The 25932-nt window shown below is 65.3% G+C and overlaps 1 protein-coding gene and 1 pseudogene across 5 annotated transcripts; one reads left to right on the forward strand and one right to left on the reverse strand.

Annotated features, from left to right (window-relative positions):
* Positions 1–1015: 1015 nt before the first annotated feature.
* On the reverse strand, positions 1016–18539 carry UVSSA (UV stimulated scaffold protein A). 5 transcript variants are annotated; one of them, XM_059677819.1, is made up of 13 exons: positions 17748–18513; positions 16524–16854; positions 15874–15994; positions 14906–15241; positions 13905–14017; positions 13695–13823; positions 7988–8117; positions 6031–6175; positions 5565–5690; positions 5076–5259; positions 4790–4895; positions 2381–2555; positions 1016–1252 (listed from the first exon to the last, which is right to left on the reverse strand). In XM_059677819.1, the coding sequence occupies exons 1-13, from the start codon at positions 17843–17845 to the stop codon at positions 1159–1161; spliced, it is 2088 nt and encodes a 695-aa protein (XP_059533802.1). In that variant the 5' UTR covers positions 17846–18513; the 3' UTR covers positions 1016–1158. The 5 variants fall into 5 exon arrangements, with proteins under 5 accessions (XP_059533802.1, XP_059533810.1, XP_059533818.1 ...); XM_059677827.1 differs by having other exon boundaries at positions 7988–8099; positions 17748–18501; XM_059677835.1 differs by lacking the exon at positions 14906–15241 and having other exon boundaries at positions 17748–18517.
* A 2776-nt stretch (positions 18540–21315) lies between these two features.
* On the forward strand, positions 21316–24560 carry LOC132242905 (putative GTP-binding protein 6; annotated as a pseudogene).
* The last annotated feature ends 1372 nt before the right edge of the window (positions 24561–25932 follow it).

Below are 25932 nucleotides of genomic sequence, written 5' to 3' on the forward strand. Positions count from 1 at the left end.
GGCTGTGGTTAAAGACAGACGCTAACAAGTGTCAGAGGATGTGGAGGAGTCCGAACCCTCGCAGCTGGGGAGACGTGCAAGGTGCAGCCGCTGGGAAAGCAGGTCAGCAGTTCCACAGAAGGCTAAACAGAGTCGCCCTGTGAGCCAGCAATTCCGCTCCTAGTTACATGCCCACGAGAAGTGAAAACGTGTGCACACAACACACAAATGTTCCCAGCAGCATTAGTCCCAAGTCAAAATGTGCCAATATCCACGTCGCTAGCGAGTGGATAAACAAAGGCACCTCCAAACGCTGCAGTAAAGGGGAGCGGCCTTCTGGCCTTGGCTGCGACGCGGGAGAACTCGGCAGCCGCGCTGCCCTGAGCCAGACAGGCCATCAGGGCTCCATTCCGTGCAGGGTCCAGCACAGGGAAATTCAGACAGAGGGGCCTGGACTGGAGGTGGGGAGTGGCCACTCCTGGGGACGGGCTGCCTTTCAGGGGGACGAAGTTCTAAACTACGTGGTGGGGGTGGGGGGACGGTTCAGCACTGGAAACACGTGTGCCACTGCACGCGAGCTGTAACTCAACCAGGTCGTGTGTGAAACACACACAGTGGGTTCATGGAGCCGGCACCAAGGCAGGGGGAACTGGACCCTCACTGTGCGACGGGCGGGTGCCCGCTTCCCTTCATGCTTGCATGAAAACAGCATTTACACAAGTGGGGCTTTTCCTAGAGTCCCTGAGCGGATGACCCCAGCAGAGGGCTGGGAGGTGGCTGGGGTGGCCACACGCACATTCCCACACCGAGAAGTGAAGGAGAAATGAAGACATTCCCAGACAAGTGCACGTGGAGAGAATTCATGGCCAGACCTTCCCCCCTGAGCACACCATGAAGTGCGGGGGCCCTGCCAGATGCCCGCTGGGGACACGGCTGCCGAGGTGAGCCCTGTGCGCCCAGCGCCTCTTAGAAAGGCCCGACCCACAACCCAGATGGCGGTGGCCCCCATGGCCACGGCGCGTCCACACCCTCAGCATTTTAATCAGAAGATGCACCATTTCCTCACATTGAACACAATCATGGAGACAGAGGCCACTGCCCAGACCTGTCCGCTCTCCCCTCGGGGCCCTGGCAGAGGGAGAGGAGCTGAGAGCAGAGGGGGCCACAGCACAGGTGCCCCTAACTCAGCGCGTAGTTGAACTGGTTTGCAAACTTCTCGTGCTTCTTCCGGTCCATCTGGTTCATGGCTGTGACCACCCTCTGCACGGCCGCCCTGCAGGGAGAGCAAAGCGAGAGGTGAGCAGGGAGCCCGGCCGGTTCCTGACCAGGGCCCGGCGGCAATGGGGCTGGTCCGGAGGCAGGCGCGGCCCGCGGACCTCTCTCAGACTGCAGGCTGGCGAGTGACACAGCCGGAAACGGCCGGCGCTGGAGCCCAGGAGGAAGCCCCGAGGCCGCGAAGCAGGGACTGCTGGGCCCTATTCCAGGGGCTCGGTCGCCCAGCTCTCCGCAGGCCCCACACAGCTGCTGCGAGCAGCCCAAGGATGCAGCGAGGACACGGCTCCGGGTCAGCACCCGGGGTGCCCTTTACCCCTGGCTGATCCACAGGAAACCAGCCTCGTGCCTGGAGCCTGGGGCCTCGCCCGCATCTGGACATGGAAGGACACAAGCCAGCAGTGAGAAGCCCGTGGGGCTCCAGGTGGGCACCCAGGAAGCTGCCCTGCTGCCCAGCCCCACCTGGACCGGGTAGACAGCACAGCCAGCCAGGAGGGCAGGGGCATCCCCTACCCCGTAGGCTCAGCTGAGAGCCATCAAGGGCGTAACTCCGGGGAGGGCGGCCCTGCCTCATGGGGTTTCCTCAACAGAAGCCGCAAACACTCTCTGGCCACACCTTGAGCTGGTGGGAGCCTCTGACCACAGCAGCGGGCGGGGCGGTGGGCTGCTGGGCTGGCAGCCTTTCTACGAGGGCCCTGCCCTGACCCCTGGCCCCAAGCTGCTGTGAGAGCAGCACGTGGAGTGACCACCGTCCTGGTGGCACCGGCTGAGCTCTGCTGGGGCTGAGCCCGTGCGATGACCGTTCCGCCCGACTTGGAGGGGACTGGCCTCCCTGAAGTCATCGGGTGGACACCCCTGAGCACTGACCACGAGGGCCCCAGGCCAGTGCCCAGCCCTCCGGGTCGGCCGGGCGAGGGAAGACCTGCTTGGGAAGAGGCTCACCCGTGACCACGGGGCGACCGCTCCAGGCTCCACCCGAGGGCCTGCTGCCCCTCCCTGGCTGGGAGGCCCCGTCTGCCAGGGCCCAGTGGCCACAGGAAGAGATGCACAGCAGAGGGGGTGCCACGGGCCTCAGGGGACGGCTGGGAGCTGGGTCAACTGCCCTCTGGGGCTGATGAGGGGCTCTTACTTAGCGAAGACCTTCTTGGCGATGCGTGTGCGGGCGGTGTCTGCCTGCTGCTTCAGGTCGGTGAGGCCGGGGTGCCTCCTCTTCTTGCCTTTGCCTCTCCTGCCAGCCCTGGACGAGCCAAGGTCCACCCCTGTGGCCACCTCCACATCCCTCATAAACTCGGGGTCCTGCCAGTCTGCAAACAGACCCGAGGCTTCAGAAAACACCTGGCACCACCCGCGTGCCTCTCCCCGATCGCCCAGTGACCGAGGGGCAGGGAGGCTGCTGGCCATTCCCCAGGCTGAGGCCACGGCAGAGCTCCTCCCCCTGCCCGCGCCCTAGGACGCAGCACCCGCACCACCGGCCAGGAGAGCTGGGCTGGGGCAGTGCCTCTCACAGCTGCTCCTGCCGTCCAGGCGGGACTGTCCCCCAGGCCCCATCACGGCCTCTCGGCCTGCCCGCTGGCCGAGGGCACGCACAGCAGGGGCCCTGGCGGGGGGCAGGGAGGGCTGGGCTTTCTTTGTGTTGGTCCAAAGGTGACTTGGCCACAGGTCTCAGCGGTGAGGGTGTGTGTTCACCCGGGGCCCTGTCCCTCCTGCACGCGCCCTTCGTGGCCAGGCCTGGGGGCGGCAGGGGCCACAGGTGGCACCAGGCCCGGCCGTGTGCTCATGTGCAGGGCTGCTGAGGGCTCTGTCTAAGGGGGCTCTGGCCCGGGGCGGGGGCAGGCATGGGGGTCAGAGACCAAGGTGCCCACTCTGGCAGCCAGGGCCCGGTGCTCTGAACGGCCACAAGGGGCCCATGAGACATGGTGTGGGTCCAGCCAGCAGCTCAGAGGGCCACACAGGTCAGGAGTCACAGACAGCACCCTGGCTCAGCCAGACAGACCGCAGGGGGCGCTGGGCCCCCCACCTCGCCAACGGGAACCTGGGGGGCGGGCTGTGAGCAGAGCACGCAGGGCACAGGGAAGCCGTGCCGCAGACAGACAGACGGCGAGGCCTCCCCAAGTGGATGTTTTGAAGTGAAGGAAAACGGGCTGCAGAGCTCAGATACAGAGACGATTAATCCAAGATTAAGGAAAACTGTCTAAACAGTTTATCTCCCAGTAATAAGAAGGCGTCACAGTTTAGGAGCCCAGTGAATGGAGCGATTGTTTAAACACAACGGAAAACGCGGCGCCCGCCCGAGATGGAATGAGCATCTCGGGGAAATGAAGGAGCAATTTAAAGCCCCTGGAGAAAATCAATAGCAGCCGCGCGCCTCCCGCGACGGCTGAGCCTGCATTGTCACCGGGGAGGGCCCGGGAAGAAAATTGCCCCGCGTGCGAGAGGCGGGATCGATACCGCAGTTAGTGCAGAGACGCTATTTCACATCTGACCGGCCAGCCCGGCCCGGCCGCGGCCCGTACCTGTTGTTAACAAGTCACCGCGCCGGGAACAGACGCTCCTCAGGGCGACACACAGACGGGCACTCAATTTGCTCCCGAGTGCGCACCTCCAGGGAGGCTGGCCTGTGGGTTAGCAGGTCCGACCCTCCTGCCCGTCGCCAGGGCCAGGCGCCGGCCGGGCGTCAGGCTAAATCTAATCTTCGTCTCTCGGGACAAAGGAAACGCTCCACTAATGACAAACACCGGCCGGGACCCCACACGCTGGCCAGCACCCCCAGACTCAGCCGCCTCCCACCTTCCTCAGGGTCCGGGGAAAGGACACCCGGTGGCCAGGGCCTCAAGACTCCAGTCCACTGAGCGCCCACGTGCGGCCCAGCCGGCGACGGCACTGCCCTCACCTCGCGGCCCTGCTGCGTGGCACGTGCCCCAGCACCAATCTGACACGCGCACCACGGTGAGACAGCTCCCTACGCTGTCCTGAGCATGACGACGGGGCTGCAGCCCACGGCCAGCTCACCTGAAACGGGCCTCCGCCAGAAGATGGGGAGCCCGGCGAGGGCCCCAAGAGCATCTGGAGACAGCGCCCCTCGCCTCGGCCCGGACACACACACACACACACACACACACACACGCAAAACACACGCGCAGCACGCGAACACATGGGTGCACATACCACACACGGCGCGCGCACACCCCGCACACGCTGGGCAGAGGGATGGGGCTTGGCGAGAGCCAGACCGCAGGTGTGAGGGCAGAGCGAGCTGCTTCCTCTGAGCAGCAGGGGCTCAGCCCATCAGCTTTTCTTGCCTCAGTTCCCTCATTTGCCTGCAAAGCCCGGTTCAGACCCCAGAGCCCCACAAGCCAGCGGCGACAGGGGCTTCGGGAGAGGGTGTGCCCACTCTCCCACAGGAGTGCCCGACACCCACAGGCTGTGTGGACCCAGGGGCCCAGCTGGAGAGGCAGGGTCCACACACAGATACACAGAGTCGCCCTGGTGGCTGCTGGGACCCCCTGTCCCCCAACAGGCCCCCCCCCCAAGTGCCCACCTGAGCGCCCGGCCTGCCTCTGCAGCCGCTGCTCCCGGGCCCTGTCCTCCGGGTGCAGGGGCCGCCCCGTGTCGTCTCTGGGGATGATCTTGCCGTGGAACGGGCACTGGGGCAAAGCACAGTGGTCGTCATCCTCTGCCTCTCGCCACCCACCCTCGCCCCTTGAAGGCAGGCAGGCGCCAGGGAGCTGCCGTCACGGGAAAGGGTGAAGGGGGCGCCTGGTGCCTGAGTCGGGCCCCGCAGGGCAGCCGGCCCAGGCCCCCGGGCCCCCTGCGGCCACGCTCACCTTCAGCCGGTCCTGGCGCTCACAGAGCCGGCCGTCGGGCCTGGGGGCCCGGCACCGGTGCTGCACGGGCTCGAAGCTCCCCGCGAAGGTGATGTGGCGGCTCCGCAGCACCTCCGAGACCTCGGCGCTGTCCACCTCCTCATCCACCTCGCTGGGCTTCCAGAAGCGGTGCTGAGACTCCACCCTGCAGGCCGGCCGCCTGTGAGAGCCGCGCGGGCTTGCGCCCCAGCGGGGCTCCAGAGGGCAGAGCCGTGCCCCCTGGTCTGCGGGCCGGAGCGCAGGCCAGCACAGCAAGGGGCTTCCCACCCTCCTCAGGGCCCCAGGCCCAGCCACTCAGAGCCCGAGGACGAGGGCAGTGGGACGAGACCACGGTGACAAGGGCTGGAGGAGCCTGAAGGAGGGGAGTGCCCTGGGCCCTGGCCCCCGGATGCCTGTCTGCGGGTGGAGGTGGGAGCGGGCAGGCCCCAGACCAGACGCGCCTGCACTCACTTGAGGACCTTCCCGGCCGCAGGCTGCTCCTGGCCCCAGTTGCACAGGTCCACCCCGAAGGGCACCACGGGCGCCCGGGCCCGCTCTGCCGCCAGCCTCCCGGCTTCCTCCGGTGCCAGCGGCGCCCTGCAGGGGCCACAGAACAGCAGGGCGCTCTGGCCGTGCACACCTAGGCCGCCACAGCCACCGCCTCTCCCTCTGCCTCCCTGAGCACAGGCCGGTCGGCTCCAGGCACCACCGAGGCTGTGAGGAGCCCAGCTCCCACTGCTCAGGGAGCGGCACGGGGAGCTGGCCTTGGATCTGGGGCCCTCGCCCTGGGCTGGGTGCCCCCCACCCGCTTCTGCCCCACCCCCACCCCCAGAGGCACAGGTGCTGGCAGGTGTGCCCTGGCCAGATGCACACCTGGGGCTGCCATCAAGGAGCCCGAGGCCGTGCCTTGGGCAGAGGCGGGGCGACCGGGAGTCACCTGGGGCTCGGGCATGGGGCTGGGGGCAAGTGGCCGCGGAGCCGGTGGAGCTGGGCGGCAGCAGAGGTGGGGTCGCTCGCCTCCTCGTCCGTCTTCCTCCTCTTCCTCGCCAGCAAGCCCTGCGCCGCCAGGTCTTTCTTTGACCCTGAAACACATTCCTGCTCCTGGTCACCGTCCTGAGCAGACCCCTGCACTGTGCCCCCAGCCCAGGAGGAAAGGTGTGACCCGGGGTCAGCAGGCGGCCTGCAGGTCAGGGCACCAAACCCTCCAGCAGCCATGGCTGCAGCCCACGGAGGGCCGGCCCTGCCACCAGCCAGCTGAGCCCCAATGCTGGCACCTGCCGGCATCCCCACAGAACACCGCCACCGATGGGCCCACACGCCCAGCGTCCACCCCCACGTTCCTGGGGCAGACAAGGGCAGCGTCTCAGGCACCACGGAAGCCCACTGCCCTCCCTAGACTAGCTGGCCAGCCTGTGCTGCCCAGTACCCACCTGTCTGTACATCCCACCCGCGGGGGACTGACTGCAGCATGGGCGCCCAGCTGTGCCCAGGAGCCAGGTGACCATCTTGTGCGGGGGATGTACAGACATTGATAAACTGCAGAAGCAAGCAGTGGACAGCAGATGTAAGTATGAATCTTTAATTATTAGGGATGACCATTAGAATGAATGTTTGGGGGCTCACCTGCAGGTATTTCAGTGAGTTTAGATAGAGAGGAAAGGAGAGAGAGAAACATGGAGAGGGGAACATTGATCAGTTGCCGGCCATATGCAGAGGGGAGCAGGGGTGAGCGGAGGGGAGCAGGGGTGAGCGGAGGGGAGCAGGGGTGAGCAGCTGCCAGGGGCACACATGGCCCACCACCTATCACAGATGTCTGCCCGCCCTGCCCCAGACGCCCTGGAGCTCTGCCGTCCGCCCCATTCTTGGGGTCCCATGCTGAGAGGGGGACACAGGACAGAGCCCCTTAGAGTGACTGTGTCCGCCTCTGGCCACCTGAGCATGAGCTCTGAGGCCCAGGCCCCACTGACGAAGGCGCCCACACGCCCACTTGGGAGGCTGACGGCACGCCATTAGGAACACGGTGGCCCGCACAAGCATGTGTGCACGCGTGCCCGCGCACGGAGAGGCTGGTAATGACACTGGCGTTTGGATGGATACAGTCACAGCCCAAGATCAATATGAGAATTCCTGAGTTACAAGAATGAAATATATTTTTCATTGATTTGTTGTTTTAAACCATTAAAAAGATGGGTAAGCGTGTTAGAGCGGGGTAAATGCTCGGGGCACTAAAAAAACACCGCCATCTCACACTGCGGTAGGAAATCAATCTCGCCGACGTACTTTCCAAGTGCAGCCGGAGAGCAGGCGCGGGCACGCGGCTTTCAGGGGAACTTCTAGGGGAGGCTGGGAGGGAGGCCCGCGCCGGACTCGGTGCAGGGCTTGGTGCAGTCTCACTCCCACGGTGGCTTTAGGAAGAATCATGGAAAGGCCCAAATCTCCTTTTTTGTTTAAATTGATGAGTGGCACCATCCGCCCGGAGCATTAAGGCGGGCGGGGCGGACGGATCAATCCAGGAGAGGAGGCGAGGCGGCCCACAGCCAGCCTCCGCCTGACACTATTGATTTTGCCCAGTTCAGCTGGCCTTGTAATTAAAATGTAAATTTGAGAAAGAGATTGCGTCCTGACAGACGCAGGATTAAGGGGAAGATAAAAGCCCTCGGTGAAAAGTCGGAGGAAATTCGAGCTCCGCGTCGGGGCTGGCTCCCACGGACCAGGCACAGGCCGCAGGCACAGTCCGCAGGCCCCGCGCTCCATGGAGAGCAGGGCCGGGTGCAGACCGCGGGGGCTGACTGCAGCCTGCCGGGGCACCGCGCCAAGCGCACCTCAGGACCGTGGCCCATCAGCGGCCCAGATCCCACCCCCGAGGCCCCATGCAACGCCCCTCCGCCACTCACCGTCCTCGGGCCACAGGTGTTCAGGGACACAGGCCTCGTACCCCTCCTTCTCCGGGACCTCCACAAAGTCGCCATCATCCTCGTCCTCGTCCTCGTCTCCCAGGGCCGCCGTCTGTGGGACACCCCAAGGCTGAGTGGGAGGAGCAGGCAGAGGTGGAGGTGCCGGGGCCCCAGCTGGGGTCAGCGTTGTGGCTGTACTCACTGACCTGTCTCCAAGCCCACGCCCTCGCTCCTAAAACCACCAGCTCTGTGCACCCCCTCAAACCCCAACACGAACCTGCAGGCACCTCAGAGCACCCCAGAGCAGGTCTCACCCTAAAAGGCAAGGCCCAGGGAGGTGACGGCCCAGCTGGGCTCAGCCCGGCCACAGCACCACGCCCTGTTCTGGGCCAGCTCCTCACTGGGGCCTCGGCGGTGCTGTGACCACAGCACTTCTGGAACATTCTGTCCTAACAGCGACGCTAACAGCCACCACAGGAAGTTTCCTGTGGACACGAGGCCCCGCCCAGGCCCGTGTGATGGGGCCTCGCCCTCCTGGCTCAGTGGGAGTGGGAGTGGCAGGCCCTGTGCACGAAGGGCAGGTCCTCCCAGAGGAGCGCCCACACGGGGCGACCAGGGCCACGCACCCTGGGGGCAGGCGTCCTGGCCAGAACCTTATGAAGCTCAGGACGGCTCAGCCCCCCATCCCAGGGGAGCCACGCCCCTCAGACGTCCTTCCTGAGGGGAGGGCCACAGCAGGAGGCGCCCAGAAACCCCGCCCACGGCCCCCACTGTGCCTCCAGGCCAGGCCCCCTAAGAAAAGGCGGCAGGAAGGAAGACAGACCCTGTCCCATGATCACCGGCGACGGGCTGGTCAGGCTCAGAGGCAAACGCAGGTACAGGACCGCCTGACACAACACTGGCCACAGGGGGCGGCGCGCGTGGCCCCGCGGCCAAGTCCAGGCCGAGGCGCCCTGGGCTGCCGGCCGTACCTGGTTCCGCAGCCCAGAGGCATAATCAGATGCAAATGCACTTGGTTTGGGTTCCGGCAGCCCTGCCTCGGAGTGCGGAGACATCCATCACTGGAAACGGCAATTTCTGTTATCAGCCTAACACTGATCAAAGGGAAGCCTGTCTCCGCCGCTGACCTGTGAAACGTCCCAATTATACTCTTTGGAAATGACAGGGGCACTTAACTCCCGAGCTGAGCAAATGACGACAATCAATCACGTTTGAATAACAATGAGCCGCGGACCTGAAAATTATTTTTGTATAGAATCTCCCCGGAATTTATGAAAGGGAAAGCAGCCCAAGGTTCGAGGGCATGACAGCTCCCGGCCTCACAGTGCGCACCCAACACTAAACAGAATTTATGTGTTTTAATTTCCTAAAAGGTAGATGTGGACCGACCGGGTGCTACAATGCAGAACGCAGATGCCACGTTTTAAATATGGGGGTCGTTTTCATAAAAGACTGTGCTTATCGCTCCCACCCTCGAAGTTCACCAGGGACTTGTGTTAAATTTCCACTTTCTAAAACATTCAGCTGCTGAGCTAACTAGCAGGAACACGCACCTTCACTCCGCGCCCGCGTCCGGGACAGGCTGGGGCGAGGACCTCTGCAAGCTGGGCTGTGAGTACGGCCTCCGGAGGTGCCAGCGGGGCCCCCCTCAGCGCTGGGTCAGCTCACTGCAGCCGAGAGCAGCCTCCGGCAACACCACCCTCAGCTCGACAGCTCCCCCTGCCGTGTCGGGTCCCAGGGGAGCTCAACAGGCCCAGGGAGTCTGCACGGGGCTCCAGGCAACTGTGCGCCCAGGCAGGTGGGGAAGGCACTGCTGCCCCGCCCGCCCGCCGTGGCCCCTGCGTGCGTGGCCTGCCCGTGGGCCTCCCACCAAGCACCTGTTCCAAGAAGCACCGCCCCCCAGGCTGCCACTCCTCCCACGACCTTGGACCCAGCACAGCTGGCCACGAAGGCCTGCACCTGAGCTCCTGGGCCAGCCCCGCGGTTCAAGGCAGCAGCAACAACCTCCCCACGTGGTCAAAGGTCATGGATGGGGTCGGAAGCCTGCACTGAGGGGGTGGGGGAGGCGCTGGGGGCAGGGCAGAGCAGGGGCCAGGATGCCCGAGGAGCCATCCTCTGGGAGGAGGTCACGCTCTCAGGTGGCCTCCGCTAAAGGTGTCCCCAGAGCAGCTTCAGATCGCCACCTGACCTGGCGCCTCGTCTGGGACTCGTGAAGGTCATGCCGGCCACGTGCTCACCCCGAACAGGTGAGGGCCCGGCAGGCGGTCAGTCCTCGGCCACCGGACTCCTCCTGCGCTTTTTGAAGCTTTAAGGCGCACAGCCCGCCCGCGGCCAGGGAGGCCTGGAGGAGGCCATGGCCTCGCTGGTTCTATACGAACGGATTCTTCACCCACAGTTAAAAGGATCTAGAAAAATGAGCCTCCACAATCATAATTAAACAAGCAATAAAATGGCTAAAATATACAACGCAATCAGTTTGCAGAAGTGAGGTGGCGAGGGTACTAATTACCGGAGAGGGGACGGGAAGCGCGCCTCGCGCCAGGGCGGCCCGCCCACCAGGCCGCCCGATACAGCTGGGACCATTAAATAAATTCTGTGCGATCTAATTAACTTGGTGCGCAATCTCAATTACTTTTCCCCCAAGAAATCACTTCTGTTCGGTTTATGTGTGTTTCCCTTTTAAAAAAAAATGATGTGAGGCCTCGTCAGACAAGTGAGCTCCCACCTGCATTTGTCTCTCAGCCTTGATGGCTGTGCATTTAAAACCCCATTCTATCTTATAAACTAAAAATTAAACGTGCTCAGCTGTGATGGCCGTCATCCGGCGGCTATTTATATGCTAATGCCCTCCCAGAAGGCCGTGCAAATTGCCCCGCCAGGCCGCTATCTCAGCAGCATCAGCGAGCAGGGGACACGGGCAGCGCACGGGCCCCACAGCCTGCGTGGCCCGGCCCTGAGCTGGGGACAGGAGCCGCCCGTCCTCGAAGGGCTGTCCCTTCCCTCGCTGGCCTGATGGCTCGCAGGAGTGAGCTGCACGCAGCCTGCGTGGGGCTGCTCCCGCGGCCGGGCCCGTTGCTGCGGGTAGGAGGGCGCTGCGCCTGGAGGTCCATCTCGGGGGTGAGGCCGGGGTCCAGCTCTGCTGGGTCTGGGCCAATGGGCAGCAGGCAGACAGGTAAGGCGCATGCGTGAACCTCAGCGGATGGCAGCCAGGAGACAGGCGGGCGTCCACGCCAGGCTTTGGTCCAAATGGACAGCCCTCTCCTCCAGCGACCACAGGAGTGCCATGGAGGCCGCAGCCGTCAGTGCGAGGGGCACAGAGCCTTCCCCCTGAGCTCCTGCCCCTGACGGAGATCTCGCTTCCAGCATGGAGAGGAAGCTCAATGAGGAGTCCTGCTCTCTGGCTCGGGAGGCAGGACTCCTGCCCCGTGACACTGTGGGTGGCACCCTCCCTGGGTGGCTCAGCCTTGGGAGGAAGACAAGGCTCACACAACTGCTCGACTCAGTCTTCCTGCCTGTAAAATGGGCTACAGCTCCCCGGGGGAGCTGCCTTTGGCACTAGAGGAACAAGGTGCGAAGGTGGCTGGGGCACAGGGCTGGCAGGGCCGTTGGGAAGGCGAGCTGATGCAGGTGTCTGCAGGGGGGAGGTGGGGGGGAGGGGGCGCTGGGGCGGGAGAGGCCTGGCTGAGATGCTCCCCAGTCCTCAGGAGATCAGCCTGCAGACCCTCCCTGCTCTCAGCCCCTCGAGGCAGCGGCTTGGCCTTCAGCATGATGGAGGGGCCACGTCACAGGAAGGTTGTTTACTGGCCCTGCCGAGTCCAAGGTCCCCACGTCCCTGATTTAGTTCCTCTGCCTCTCTGGGAGCCTGACACGTCCAACATTTCACTCCCTGCGTTTCCTGCTCTGTCCTTTTCACCTACAGGAGGCCAGGCCCACACAGAGCAGCCCGGCCTCACTCCAGTGGCCCCGACCCGGGAGCCCTCACGTGGCTGAGCGGGAGGACCGCCATTAGGCCAGGCAGCGGCCAGAGCCTGGCGATGGCGGAACAGGGTCCGTGTGGGCTTTAGCCACTTACACACGTAAGCCAACGTTAGTTTAAACCCCCACTGCGGGTAGTTCAAATAGACCGACACTTAAAATTATTTTTTTCTGACTTATGGGTGAGGGGAAATTACTATTTTGTTAATTACACAACACTAAGGAATTGGTGATCTTAGCTCCATAATTAAAAGTTTCCAGAGGATGTTTATCAGCGTAACGGATGCAGCCCGTGATCGTGCCGCTGCCGAGCTGCCGGCTGGAGACTAAATCTCCCAGGGCTGCTGCCTATCGATCGGGGCGAGATTTATCCCGGCCGTTCCCCAGCGCAGGCGGCGAGGCCTCTATAAAGCACCGGCAGACCCATTTAAACCGGCTTAAATATTTCCTAAAGACAGAACATCTACATCAAAAGGAAAACAATATGTAGGAACCAGTGGCCACGAGGACAGAAACAGGAAATCAAAAGAAAAAGGCCCCCCCCCCCCCCCCCCCCCGTGCAGCTGCGGGAGGAGAGGCTCCCCTCCCGTGTCTGGGGCTCGGGGTCGCTGGGACCCGGGGACCCTCTCCCACAGTGACCAGCTCTCAGATGTTAAGTCACTGAACCCGCACCCCGCTCAGCCAGGCCCGGGCTAAGTGGGGAGGCACCGAGGCCAGGGATTTAACCCCAGGCATCTTACAGGAAAACCAGCCAAGAACAACGCTCCGAACTTCTAACTACCAGCCCCAGGCGGCTGCCCGGCGCAGACCAGAACGGGAGCAGATGCGCAGATACCACGGCGTCTATTCTGGGATCGGCGCTCACCTGAGCCGGCGCTGCCACTCAGCCCGGCCAATCGCTCCATCTGCAGCCCCGGACTGAGCTGTCTCCGGGGCCTGGAGCGCAATCAGCCCCCGAGCGCAATCAGCCCCCGAGCGCCTGTCTCCGCCCGCCCGCTCCTTCCCTGACAGGCAGAGCCGAGGCAGAGACGCGCCTCCCGCCCGCTCCCGCGCTCAATCAGACCCTGGCCCGCACCGCCCTGCGCAGCACGCACGGCGCCCGCCTCGGTTTACCCTGTTGTCAGCCCCTCGCCAGGCCAGGCCCGCCAGCCTTCAGAATGGGCGGTGGCATCGCCTCGACCAGTGGCTTCCCGCTCCCCAAGCCGCTCCTGCCACCAGCAGCCTGGAGCTGCCCCACGACGACCAGGGTGGACACTGACCCTCCCGCCCACACAGCATCCGCGGACACCCGGGCAGCACGCTGGCCCCTGCCAGTGAGAGGTGCGAGGCTCTGTGAGCTCGGAGGCGGTGGAGGTGCCGACAGGGCTTCTGCAAGCAACGCATGAGCTCACAGCCACACCAACAGCCACCCGGCGCACTGCAGCCCTCTCCCCTCTGCTGTGAGCGTCCCTGACAGCCTCGTTTTCTTTGAAGACGAGATCGCCCTCTGCTGGTCCCAGGGAGCTGCACACTCCACAAAGTTGAGGCCCAACTGCTCAGAAACTCACCCGGAAGTCACAGGCCCCCACCCCAGGGACTGGGGACTCCCTGTCCCAGCCCCTCTACCTCCTCATCCTCAACTCCAGGGCCTGGTGAGGAAGGAACCGGAATGCACCAGAGCCCAGCCTCTCTGCTTGGAGGGCTGAGTTAGGGCCAGAGCCTTTGCATACCCACCAGCCCTCACCCCACTCACCTCCTTCCTGTGAGGCCCCTCGGGCTCAATGTCCAGCTCCTGGGATCTCCGCAGGGCGGTTTCCAGCTCAGCTTTCAAGTCGATGGCGGCCTCCAAGTGCTGGCCACGTGCACCTGCGCGGGTGAACAGCTGCCAGCAAGGGCGCGTCACCCGGCAGCCTGGGCACCCTCCCCGCACTCCCCGCAGGCACGACCAGGCGCGCAGCCTCACCTGGACCCAGGTGCGCACAGCCGGCAGGAACTTGTTCTGGATGAGCTTGAGCGCGTCCCGGGCCGACTGGATGACAGCGCAATTGTCCTCGTCCTCCTGCACCCTGAGGCTGCCTGCAGGGGGAGCAGGGGTCACCAGAGGGACCAGGGCCCCGGGCAGGTCACCGGCACTTCCGCCCATCCCACTTCCATCACAGATCCCCTGGGACCCCAAACCTGACGCCCAAATCTGGTGCTTCATGATTTTGGCAAAGACCAGGTCAGCCTGACCTGATGCCCTTCCCCTGGACCCGAGACCTCTACGGCTTCCCACAGACAGACAGGCCCGGCCGTCCACCGCCCCCGCTGCCGCAGGATGAAGGCCAGCTCCTCCCTGTGCCCAGCCAATCCAGCTGCCACCCCACCTCCCACCCGCTGCCACGCCTACCTCCCACCCGCTGCCACGTCCACCTCCCACCCGCTGCCAGCTCCCTGCCCCGGGCACAGGTGGGCAGTTCCCTGGGGCTCGCCAGGCTCTGGGTGAGGGCGTGCGTGGGGCTCGCCAGGCTCTGGGTGAGGGCGTGCGTGAGGATGTCCTGGGGCTCCAGCAGGGCTGCCCTCCTCCCAAGAACACATCTGAAGGGCAACCCACTCACACCCCCGAGGGCGGGCGTCGGGGCCGATGAGGAAGCTCGGTGGAAGGGGGGTATCGGGGTGGAGCCGCGAGGCTGGGACACCAGGGCCCCGTGGGCTGAGGGCACCACCTGTATCTTTGCAGACACAGCGAGAAGCCGCTTCTCCATCTCGTTTTCCTCCCAGGCCCGGCGGCCACCCTGGGACCCCGATGGGCTGGGCAGCAGCCATAGCCACCACGAGGGCACAGGGCAGGCCTTGGGGCCCACAGCCTAACCCCACCCTGGGGGCCGTACCCTGCTCTCAGCCCCGAGTCTGGGCTGTCAGAAGTGCCTGAGGGCCCTGGGCTGCGGCCTCGAGGGAGCTCCGAGCCGCGGCAGGAGCGGGTACCTGAGAGCTCCACGTCCAGCGTGTACTTGTGGGAGCCCAGCCCATGGCGCCGCACAAAGTCCTCCTGGTCGCTGTCCTCCTCGTCCTCCTCGTCCCCCGAGGCCCCCGTGGTGGCCACTGGGCAGCGCGCACAGGCAGGCAGGCTCTTGCTGCAGCAGGGCTGCTCCTCGTCCCCGAGGTCTGGGGCGCTGGCCAGGCGAGGCGGGCCCTCCTCGGGCGCCCCAGAGGCCACGGCAGGTGCGACGGCCCCCCGGTGCGGCCCCAAGTCGAAGGGCACCAGCAGCTGGAAGCAGCTGTCCACCTCCGTGAGGCAGCCCCGGATGTCCCCGGACATTTCTGCGAAGGTCGAGACGCTACTCGTCGATCATGTCTCAGGACAGCACCGCCGGCCAAGGGCAGGGCCCACTGTCTGAGGGAGACCCATCCAGCAGCAGGTGGGCTGCCCACAGTTCAGCCCCCGTCCCCCCCCCACACACACACCCGGAGCCCAGCACCCTGGCCGCAGCCGCAGCCCCGGGGCCGTCCTCCCACGTCCTGCTGACCCCGAGGTCTTCTCTCAGCTGCGACAGCCGCTCCTCGGCAGGTTTGTGAGGCCGTGAGGACCCCCAGCCTGAGTGCACCTGCACCCACGCCCACGCGGCTCCCCCTCCGCGGGCCCAGCGACCTGCTGTGCACCTGCCGGCCCCTGGCCAGAGGCAGGGCCCCTCCCCGTGCTCACACCCTGGCTGCCGGGGCTGCAAGAGCAATGAGGCCAAGAGAGGGGTAAAGCTCAGACACGGCCCACAGGCCACCGAAGGACACCCGTCTCGCCTCCCTGCCCGGCAGCACGGGGCGGGCGCGGCCAGCGTGACCGCCGAGGGGGGCACGGCTCGCAGGGCCCTCCGGCTGCCCACCAGGGGGGGTCCCTCGGGCCCAGCTGGTCTGTCCACCTGCCGCCCCTCACCCCCCGCCGGGTCGCGGAGACTCACCCTCCATCTCCCGCACGGCCTGCTCGGACCTTTCCCGGTAGATTCTGTCTAAACGCCTCTGCTTCTCCTCCTCTCGCTTTCTCTCCGCCAGCGTCCTGGCGTGCACATCCTGAAAATCCACCTGAGAAATTGAGATAAAATCCAACTGAACAGAACACAGGAAGAGCCAAAACAGGCCCCAGAGAAGCGGCACCGGCACCGCCCGCGCCAGGCCTCGGTGTGTCCCCAGTTCAGCGTTCAAAACACCAGGGACCCGCTGGACGGCAGGCTTAGCCCCTGGCAGGGCCCAGCCGGCAGCACCTCCCAGCAAAGGGAGGCGGGCAGACCGCGTCGCTCCATCGCAGGGACGGGCGCCGCCGGCTGGGCCCCGGGCGGGACCACCACCTGAGGACGCGGGAGAGGCGCCAAAGGGTGTGAGGGTCGAGGGTGGGGGCTTGTCAGAGAAGGGCTCTCGCTGTCCTTCCTTCCCCTGCCCACCTGTGGGCACCAGGGCCACAGGCTCCACTCCCCTCACCCTGGGGAGCTTCTCAGCCTCCTCCCAGAGCCGCGCCTCCCACCTGCTGGCCGCTCTCCGGCCTGCTCGGCCCCCAACCCTGGCCCAGCCGCCAAGGGTCCCGGGCACGTCTGCCCACCACGCGAGGCCCGCGCACCTGCTGGCCGTGTCTCAGGAAGTGGTAGCCCAAGGCGAGCTTCTTATAGGCGGCGCCAAACTTCTCGCTCCAGCCCTGGACGGCCCGGGCGGCAGCCTGCCTCAGCCTCCGGGCGGCCTCCCGGGGGGGCGGCAGGGGCTGCCGGGGGTCGGTGCCCAGCGTGAGCTCCAGGAACCCCTGGAAGTCGGAGACGACCAGCAGCCGGAACAGGTGGGAGCGGGCGAAGAGCTCCTCGGCCACCTGGAAGGCGGAGAGGCGGACCTCGGCGTGCTCCTGCCTCAGCCGGGCCGTCAGCAGGTGGTAGGCGCGGCTCAGCTGCTCCTCCGAGGACCTGGGGACCCGGCGTCCTTACCAAGCGCCCGTGCCCGAGGACGGTAGTTCACCGCCCCGCGTGGGGAGGATCCGCCAGCGGCAGGGACACGCCCTCTGTCCTCGCTCTCCCCCCTGTGCGGCCGCCCCCAGCCCCTTTCTGCTCCCTTAAACCCGAGCCGAGCCCTGGCCAGAGCGGCGTCCTGTGCACCGAGGGGCTGTGGGTTCAGTGCCCAGCTGGGGCGGGCACGGGAGGCAGCCACGGATGCTCCTCTCTCCCCCCTCTCCACGTTCTCATGTGAGGTTAAGCAAAAATCAACAAGAACCCGCAAGCCAAGAATGGTTTTTACTTTAAAGGCTGAATTAAGAGTAAAGCTCAGACGGGTGGACGTTACAGGAGACGGCAGCGTCCCGCGGGGAAGGGGGACGCAGGGGGACGCAGGGGGACGGGCCGCCGGGCACAGCCCTGGCTTCCCCCGCTGAGCGGCTGCGCCCAGGCCACCCTGCCACCTGCCCGGTGGCTGCTGATGGCGGGTTTTCTGGGCGAACAGTCTGGGCTGGAACCTTCCGGGGGGATGTAAGTTCTCACCGCGGAATAAGCCACCCTCCAAGCCTCCGGCTTGTAGCACAGGGTGAGGGTGACCCACAAGCTCGGCCTCCGCGCCGCGGTCTGAGCCGGAGGGAAGGGCGGCGGACACCCGCCCACCGGGGACCCTCCCCTCCCCACGGCCGGTCCCGACAGTTACCGCAGCAGATGCGCCCCCGGGACGCCCGCCACCCGCACGGGAGACCCGCCTCCGCCGCGGGGGCCCCCCGCCACCCCCTGTCCCGGGCGGCCGTTTGGGGCGCTTTCCCAGCGAGGCGCCGGGGAGCCGCGGGAGGGGCCCGGCCCTCTGGGCGGACCCGAGGACGTACTTGCACATCTTCTTCAGCTCCTTCATCCTCTCGGGGTCCAGCCGGGGCTCCCCCGACGTCGTGAGGTCCTCGATCAACTCCGAGAGCCTCTGATCCATCGCGGGGCGCGGGAGGCGGGGAGCGAGGGGCCGCCCAGTGCTGCCGGCTCCCGGGCCCCGGTCTCCTGCGCCCACTGCCCCCAGCGATGGCCGCCTGGGCGCCGGAGGAGCCGGGCAGGCGGCGTCCCAGGCGAGGGCAGCAGGCGCTTTGGGTGGGAACCCGGGAAAGTGCAGCACGGCCGCGCGGGCTCTGGGGCGGGGCGCGCGGGGAGGACACGCGAGGCCCCGTCTGCGTCGCTTCCCCTGCGGGAAGCGGGGGGCGGCCGCCTTTTCCCAGCAGAGGGACTCGCGCCTGGGGGCCCTGCAGGCCGGGCAGGGGCAGGGGCAGGGGCAGGTACCCCGGGAGGCGCGTCCCGGAAGGAGCGCCCGATCGAGGGCAGTGACTTCTGAGAGCGAATCAAGCCGCACTCGGGGCGCCCAGGGGACCCCGCCCCGCCCCGCCCCGCCCCGCCCCCGCCCCGCCAGCCCCCAACGCGGAACTCGCACCCACGCCCGACGACGTATCCACCACCGCACCTACCGCGCTACCGGGTCGCTAGTCTCGCCCCGCCCCTTCCGGCGAAGGGTCCGCCTCCTGTCACGTGCCCAAGACCGCGCCAGTCATTGGCTCGCCCCAGCCCAGGCGGTGCGCGGAGAAGGTCAGCGAGGTGACGTCCGCATCTACCGCGCGTCGCTGTCGCTCTCGCCTTAGCCCCGCCTGTTCCGGTAGAGGACCCGCCTCCTACACGTGCCCCGAGATCACAGCCAATGGCTCGGCCTGACCCTGAAGACGGGGGCGGGGCCAAAGTCTGCGCGGTGACGTGAGCGCGCCCCCGGCAGGGGCGGGAAGGGGTAGAACGTCCGCGGAGGGCGACGCGCGAGAAAAAGGAGGCGGGAGGGCGCAGCAAGTCTTTAAAGGGGCCGCGCGCGCGTGGACCTGCGCGTGCCGGACTGGCCGGAGGGGTGCGAGCTCGGGGTGCAAGTCGCGGCCGCCAGGAGGCTCGTGGTACCCGGGCCCTTCCCTTGCGACGGGCCGGCCGGGCCAGGCCGGGTGGGAGCTGGTGCGCGTTTCTCCCAAGGGTGCCAAGGCCACCGCCCCGCGGTGCCAGGAGGATCCGGGCTGGGGCTGCCCCTGGGGCGGGAACGCGGACCGGCTCCGTGGGATCCGATGCGGAGGGGACGGGCCGGGGGGCAGCGGCCTGGAGTGGAGGGTCTGCTGTCCGCAGGGAGGCGGATGGCCAAGCCCCGCCCACACCCTTCTCGGGGAGCTGCCTCCGCAGGTGGCCACCCTGCCCGGCCCACTGGCCTGGACCCCCGTCTCATCTTCCCCAGGACTCCCCGCGGCCTGCCCAGTGGCCTGAGCCGTGGGCACCACATGGTGGGCCTGGGCCGACCTGAGTGCACCCACGCCGCAGCCCACACCCCCTCCGCACCCTCATCCTGGGCGGCGGAGGGGTGTGGATGTCCCTGACATCGTGCTGCTCCAGGTGCAGCCTGGGAGCTGGGGCCCACGCACCCCAGCCTGGCCATCGCCTGTTCCTAGGGCTCCAGGCCAGCAGCCCAGAGGCGGCCCTGGGGTCGCTCGCACCATGCACAGCCAGGCTCCTGCACCCTGCCCACACGCGTGCTCGGCACCGGGCCTCGGGGCCTTGGCACATGCTGTGTGCCCTGCCCTTGCCCCACAGGCCAGTGGTCACCCGCCTCAGCCTTTCCTCCGAGGCCCGCTCGGCCCCCGGGTCTCGGACCTGCTCCACGTGGTGCTTGGCGAGGCACCAGCACACACAGGTGCCCAAGCAGCAGATGGGTGCTTCTAGGACCGGGAGTGGGGAAGGTGGGGGGAGTGCTAAGGACATAGGCCACACGGGAGCGTGGACGTGCCCGTGGACAGCACCGCTGCTCTGAGTGGCCACAGGAGGGGACACCCATTTGCGCATCCTGGTCTTAACACTTGGGCGTACGTGAGCCAGACGAGAGGCCAGACCTGCGGCTGCCCTTGCGTGGACTGTGCACACAGGCAAGTGCACGCATGCAGAAGCAGACGCGGGCTCCTGGGGCCGGAGGGTGGGGGGCGGCCGCCCATGGGCACCGGGTCCCTCGTGGGTGACGAAGGTGGCCAGCAGTCAGGGGCAGTGGCTGCACCACTGGTTACGATACTGAAACGCCGAGCTGTGCGTTTGGAAAGAGTGGCTCTGTGGCGTGTGAATTATACCTCGATGGGCGTTATTAGGAGGAGAAGGGGGTCGGTGCCCGTCACGCCAGCCCCCCCCACCCCACCCCCCGTGCCCACCCCAGGCCTGTGGTTGTCCAGTGGCGGCTCCGCTCTCCTGAGGAAACCCGTCTGTCTTCTCTGCCAGCCTGTTGCCTCTGGCTCCTCTTTTGCACGGAATTCCAGAGAGAGCTGTTCACTGCCCGAGTCTCCGCTGCACCTGCATCCTCCGTTGCCCGTGGCGCTGGCGTGGCTCCCTCTCTGGTGCACGTGCCTGAGCGACTGCCCTCTGCCCGCCCTCGCCTGGGCTGCAGGTGTCCTCTCTCCACTCCCTCCAGTCGCTCCGACACCCGATAGCCCCTCTCAGAAAGCACTCCAGGCCCCAGCCACCGTCCCCTCGGGGTCCCCACCTCTGCCCTCGTGCCCCCAGTCCACGCGCCCCGCAGCCACCAGAGTGGCCCTTAAAGCCTGAGGCCACATCACGTGACCCCTTCGCCCCAAGCGCTCGCTCCCATGGGCACAGGGCCTCCCTGACCCCGAAGGCGGGTGTTTGAAATGATGAGATGGATGAGCTTCTGGCTGGACTGATCGAGACAAGAAAGCAGAGGCCCAGTGCGGGGGGCGTCAGTGCGTCACAGAGCTCACCTACTGCGCTCCAGCGCCCAGAAACGCAGAATGCCCCGCCCCGCCCGGGGGGAGGGGGCTCTGTCAGGATCGCGAGAGCTGACCATTCAGATCGTCAAGGCGATTCTTCACCAGAATTCGGGAGGAGAACACGGTAATTCCTGGAGGTGAAAAAAAGCAGCTCTGACGCAGGCGTGGGCTTAGAAAGGTCCAAGGACACAAGACGCACAAAACAAGCCTATGTCCGCGTTACCATTCGGGAACCAACTGTAAAGTTAAACTTAACAGCCACGTCTGCGGTAGCATTAAAGACGGTGACGGACTCGGGAGGACAGCTATGTGCGGGGGAGCTGTCAGGCCTGGACGACGCGAGGAAAGGTCTGAATGTGGAGGCGGCTCTGAGTTCACGGCTGGGAGGGCTTGGTGCCGTCAGGGTTTCTCAGAGCCCGTGTGGACTCGGCTGTGCCCTGCGCCCAGGTGGCTGTCTTGGGAGGTGACGAAGGTGAGGTCGGGCCAGAAGGCTGTGGCCCGGGTCCCCCAGGACTGCTACCCAGCATTCTCCCTCCCTCCCAGGAAGAGGGCCTCACCAGGAACCAGCCCGCAGGCACCTTGATCTTGGACATCTGGCCTCCAGATTTGAGAGAAATGCCTTTCTGTTCTGATGGTCACCTGCACGGACTACAGCCCCACACTGATCTATGGATTCAGCGTAATCCCAATCAAAATCCTAGCTTTCCTATAGACCTTTCCTAGAGGCCCGGTGGACAAAATTGGTGCACTTGGTGGGGGGCGGGGGGGGGTCCTTAGCCTGGCCCGCGCCCTCTCACAGTCCAGGAGCCCTTGGGGGATGTCCGACTGACGGCTTAGGCCCGCTCCTAAGCCGTCAGTCGGACATCCTTAGTGCTGCCGTGGGGATGGGAGAGGCTTCTGCCACTTTGCTTGCCAGCTGTGAACCCAGGTTCTGGCTGAGCAGCACTCCCCCTGTGGGAGCACACTGACCACCGGGGGACAGCCCCTGCATCGATCGTCTGCCCCCTGGTGGTCAGTGCGTGTTATAGCAGCTGGTCATTCTGCCACTCGGTTGATTTGCATATTAGGCTTTTATTATATAGGCTAAGCTGATTCTAAAATTTATGCAAGGAAACTAGAAAAGCCAAAATAACTCGGAAGAAGTAGAAAATAAGTATTGCAAAAGGGACTCACATTCCCTTTCAAGACTGACTCGAGCCCGGCTGGTGTGGCTCAGTGGTTGAGTGTCAACCTATGAACCAGGAGCTCAGGATTTGATTCTTGGTCAAGGGCTGTACCTGAGTTGTAGGTTCGATCCTGGCCATTGGAGCATGTGCAGGAGGCAACCAATCAATGTATCTCTCTCTCATCAGTATTTCTCTTTCTCTCCCTCTTCCCTCACTTGCACTCAATGGCAAAAATATCCTTGGGTGAGGATTTAAAATAAAATCTTACAACTAAAGATTTCTGAGGAGCTGCTGCGGAGGGAGCCCTTGCTGCTGGCGGGGCCCAGCGTGTGTGCCTGGTTCACCCCGAGGTCAAGGGGGGACCCAGGCCAAGTGGCAGAGGCGGAGGCGAAGGCGCTGGTGCACACGCTGGACAACTGGTCGGTGGTGGAGACGATGGTGCCGACCAAGACGCCCAACATGAAGCTGATCTCTTCGGCAGAGGCGCTTGGAGCAGCTGACGGAGCAAATTAGGAGCCTGTTGGAAGCGACAGCTGTCGTTCTGAATGCGGAGAGGATGTCTGTGCCCACCAAGAGAGAACTGGAGGCCACCTGGTGCGTGCAGGTGTTCGACCAATACACCGGGGTCCTGCACATCTTCACTGCAGTGCCCGGACCAAGGAGGCGCAGCTGCAGGTGGCTCTGGCAGAGCTCCCCCTCCTCAGGTCCGGCATGAAGAACGACCTTGCCCACCTGGACGGACATGGAGGCAACTCGCTACATCATGGGGTCAGGAGAACCTTTCATGCAGGTGCGGCAGTGTCTGATGAAAGAAGAGGAGATGCAAAGCCACAAGGCCCTGGAGCCTCCGGCAGCAGAGGCAGCTGCTGGGCAGGCAGCACAGGCAGCGGGAGTTCCCGGTGGGGTAACACCAGCTGTGGGAAGACCACGCCGATCAAGGCTCTGACGGGTGACAGCGCCATGCAGCCCCCGGACCGTTTGAAGCCTTACATCCCGGCGCACGCGGGCTCCCTGCCGTCCCGCATGACCGTCATCTACACGGACCATTGGCTTCCTGTCCCAGCTGCCCCGCAGCCTCACCCGGTCCTCGGCCACCCTGCAGGACGTGGCCCACTCAGACGTGATCCTGCACGTGAGGGACGTGAGCCACCCCAAGGCGGAGCTGCAGAAGGCCAGCGTGCTCACTGCCCTGCGCGGCCTGGGCCGCCTGCACCGATGCAGGACTCGGTGCTGGAGGCGCACAATACGGACCTGGTGCCCGGGTACCACCCATCGGGGCTGCGTGCCCTGGCTGTGTCTGCCCTCCGGCTGGGCCTGGAGGAGCTGAAGGCTGAGCTGGAAGTGGCCATGCTGAGTGCCACAGAGGCGAGTGGTGACCCTCCGTGTGCAGCTGGCGGGGCCACAGCTCAGGTAGCTGCACGGGGAGGCTACGGTGCAGAACGGGCAGGTGGTCTCTGAGGCAGGCGTGGCCGACGACGTCACCATCATCAGCAATGCCGCCTGTGGCAGGTTCCGGAAGCTCTTTCCAGAATGATCTGCAGACAGTCCTCCCGGCCAGAGACGATGCAGGTCCCACCTCAGTGTTGTGGCTGGAGGTTGGTGGGCAGATGTCCGGGTTCTGACCCTGCCAGGCGGTGCATGGGCGGGGCGGGGGGGGGGGGGGGACGCACTGTGGGGACCAGCCTCCCTCCTGACGGTTTGGCTATAGGACGCTCCCCCTCGGTCCTCGTGTCTGTAAATCAGTCTTTGTCCAAAGGAAACTAGACCAAGGGCCTTGTGTCCAGAGCAGAAATCAGTTCTTGCAGCAAAACTGCAGCATCGGCCACTCCAGGTGCTGAGGGCCCCCAGACGCGGCTGCAGAACCGACGGCAGAGCCGGCCCAGGTCCTTCAGGTCCCGGACACTCACGTGCTCCTCAGAGCCCAGCGAGCTGAGCGCGTGGCTGGGGAGGTGCCCAGGGAGGGCGTCTCCTTTTCTCACGCTGAAAGCACGTATGTGGTTCCCCCTTTGCACGGCTGTTCCTTACATTGACGTCATCCGCATCCTGGGATCATAAAGGATAACCTCAACCCTCTCCTGACCAAAACACAGAAAAAGATTCCTACAAGAAAAAATAACCCAATAAAAATGGGCCGAAGACTTGAACAGATGCAGGCAGCACATCTGAAGCTCTGACATCACCAGTCGTCAGGGAAACGCACCTCTGCACCCTGTATGGCCCCAGTGCACCCGCCCGAACGCTCACCACGGCACCAGGGCTGGCAGAGTGTGCCCAGCGGGACCCTCGTGGCCGTGTCGCTGGGAAGACGCGGCCTTGGGAAGCTAGATGCACAGCAGCACCGTGGCTGTCACCCCACTTCCAGGCACCCCTCGAGCAATGGACATACCGCCCACAAAGACATGCACCAACGCCCGTCACAGGCAAAACCCGGGAACAAGCCAGCACCCGTCACGACAGCCTGACGTTATTGCGGGCTCACTCAGCAGCACGCAGGGACCTGACTCACGGCACCGACAGGCTCAGGACTTGCTGAAACTCACACGGGACCATCAATAGTTGGGGTGGGGTGGGGCCGGTCTGGGGGAGACGCGGGTGACATTCTGGGGTCTGGGAATGCTGCAGCCGGGCTTGGGGGTTACAAGTCCACATTTATCAAAGCTCGTTGCATTGTTTAAAGTCTGTTTCCCGTGTACGTGGTCTTTACAATTAAAACCTCACAGTGAGCCGACCAACAGGCTGTGTGAACTCAGATGAGGGTGCCCAGCGGCCGCCACGGGTGCTTCCACACTTGGGTGGCGAGCCGGGCGCCCTGCTCCAGGGTGTGGCCACACCCACTGCCTGCACACAGGATAACCGTGTGCTCTGGTCTGGTGGGCACTGCCCAGCCGCGGTGAGGACGAGGCCGGCTTACCCGGCCTGCCGTCGGGAGCCACGCTGCCACTGTGCGTCCGTGAGGGCCGAGAACTGGCCGAGCCGCTCTGGCCGATGACCATCCCTGTGGGATGCTGGCGGGGGGGGCTGCTCTGGGTGACTGCAGGCTGTGCACCCATCTTTACTCCGAGGAGGGAAGAGGCAAGGGCCAGGCTGGGGTGACATGGGATCCTGCACCCAGCTGGATCCTCCCAGCGCTGTTGTGGTCACTCAGCCGGATGTTCGTCTGTGACAACAGCGTTCGGAGCCGAGGGCCACCACCACGCAGGCCTCTCCCAGGGCAGGCGGCCCCAGGGCGGGCAGGCGGGCACGGCCCGGAGACCATGGGGCTGCACATGGGCCGGCTGCAGGGCCCACGCTGTGCTCCCGTGAAGCAGCACGGCGCCCGCCTGCGGGCTCTCTCGGTGTGATCCGGGGCACAGGTTGGGAGCAGAGGACAACCAGCACCCAAGGGTGGGGGCCAGGGGAGGAGCGCAGACAGGCAGGGTCCAGGAAGCAGCCCAGGGCGGGGGGTGCAGCCCGGGTGGGGCTGTAAGGGCTGTGGAGGCCATTTGTGGCTTTAGCAGGCCTCGAAGGAGCAATGGGGGTGCAAGTTAGCCCAGAGCATGTCGGGGTCAGGTGCTGAGGGAGGGTCCAGCTGCGTCTGAGCCCACTTTGGCCAATGACAGAAGCTACACAAATTAGGAGGAATTGGCCAAAGCGAGCTGGGCAGCTCCTGAGGCCAGCAGAGGGCAGGGCCCTCCACAAAGGGAGTCCTACCTGAGGCTGCGGGCAGCCCAGCCCTGGCTCCCCGGCCCCTGGCGTGTGCTGACTGGGGCAGGCTGGACGGTGTGTGACCCAGCGCCCAGTCCCTGCCCAGCAACTTCCCAGGAGCACGGCTCCAGTGAGGCCTCACCGGCCGAGGGGGTGGGGGTGACGCTGCCCGCTCCCAAGTTCGGCAGGTGCCTGGGGGGCGGGGGGTGGGGGTCCTGCTGGTGGCCCAGCCCCTGGACAGTGCACTGCTCCGCAGGGGACAGCCCTACTTCAGGAGCCTGGGACCCAGGGGACCCACAGCAGGGGCCACCTTCGAGCTGCTGACTAACGGGGTGGGGAGGGGAGAAGCAGACAGGGCCAAGGCCTCAGGAAGGCAGAGCAGCTTCCGCTCACACGGA

Source organism: Myotis daubentonii, chromosome 1 (genome assembly GCF_963259705.1).
Source record: "Myotis daubentonii chromosome 1, mMyoDau2.1, whole genome shotgun sequence".
NCBI classification, from domain to species: domain Eukaryota; kingdom Metazoa; phylum Chordata; class Mammalia; order Chiroptera; family Vespertilionidae; genus Myotis; species Myotis daubentonii.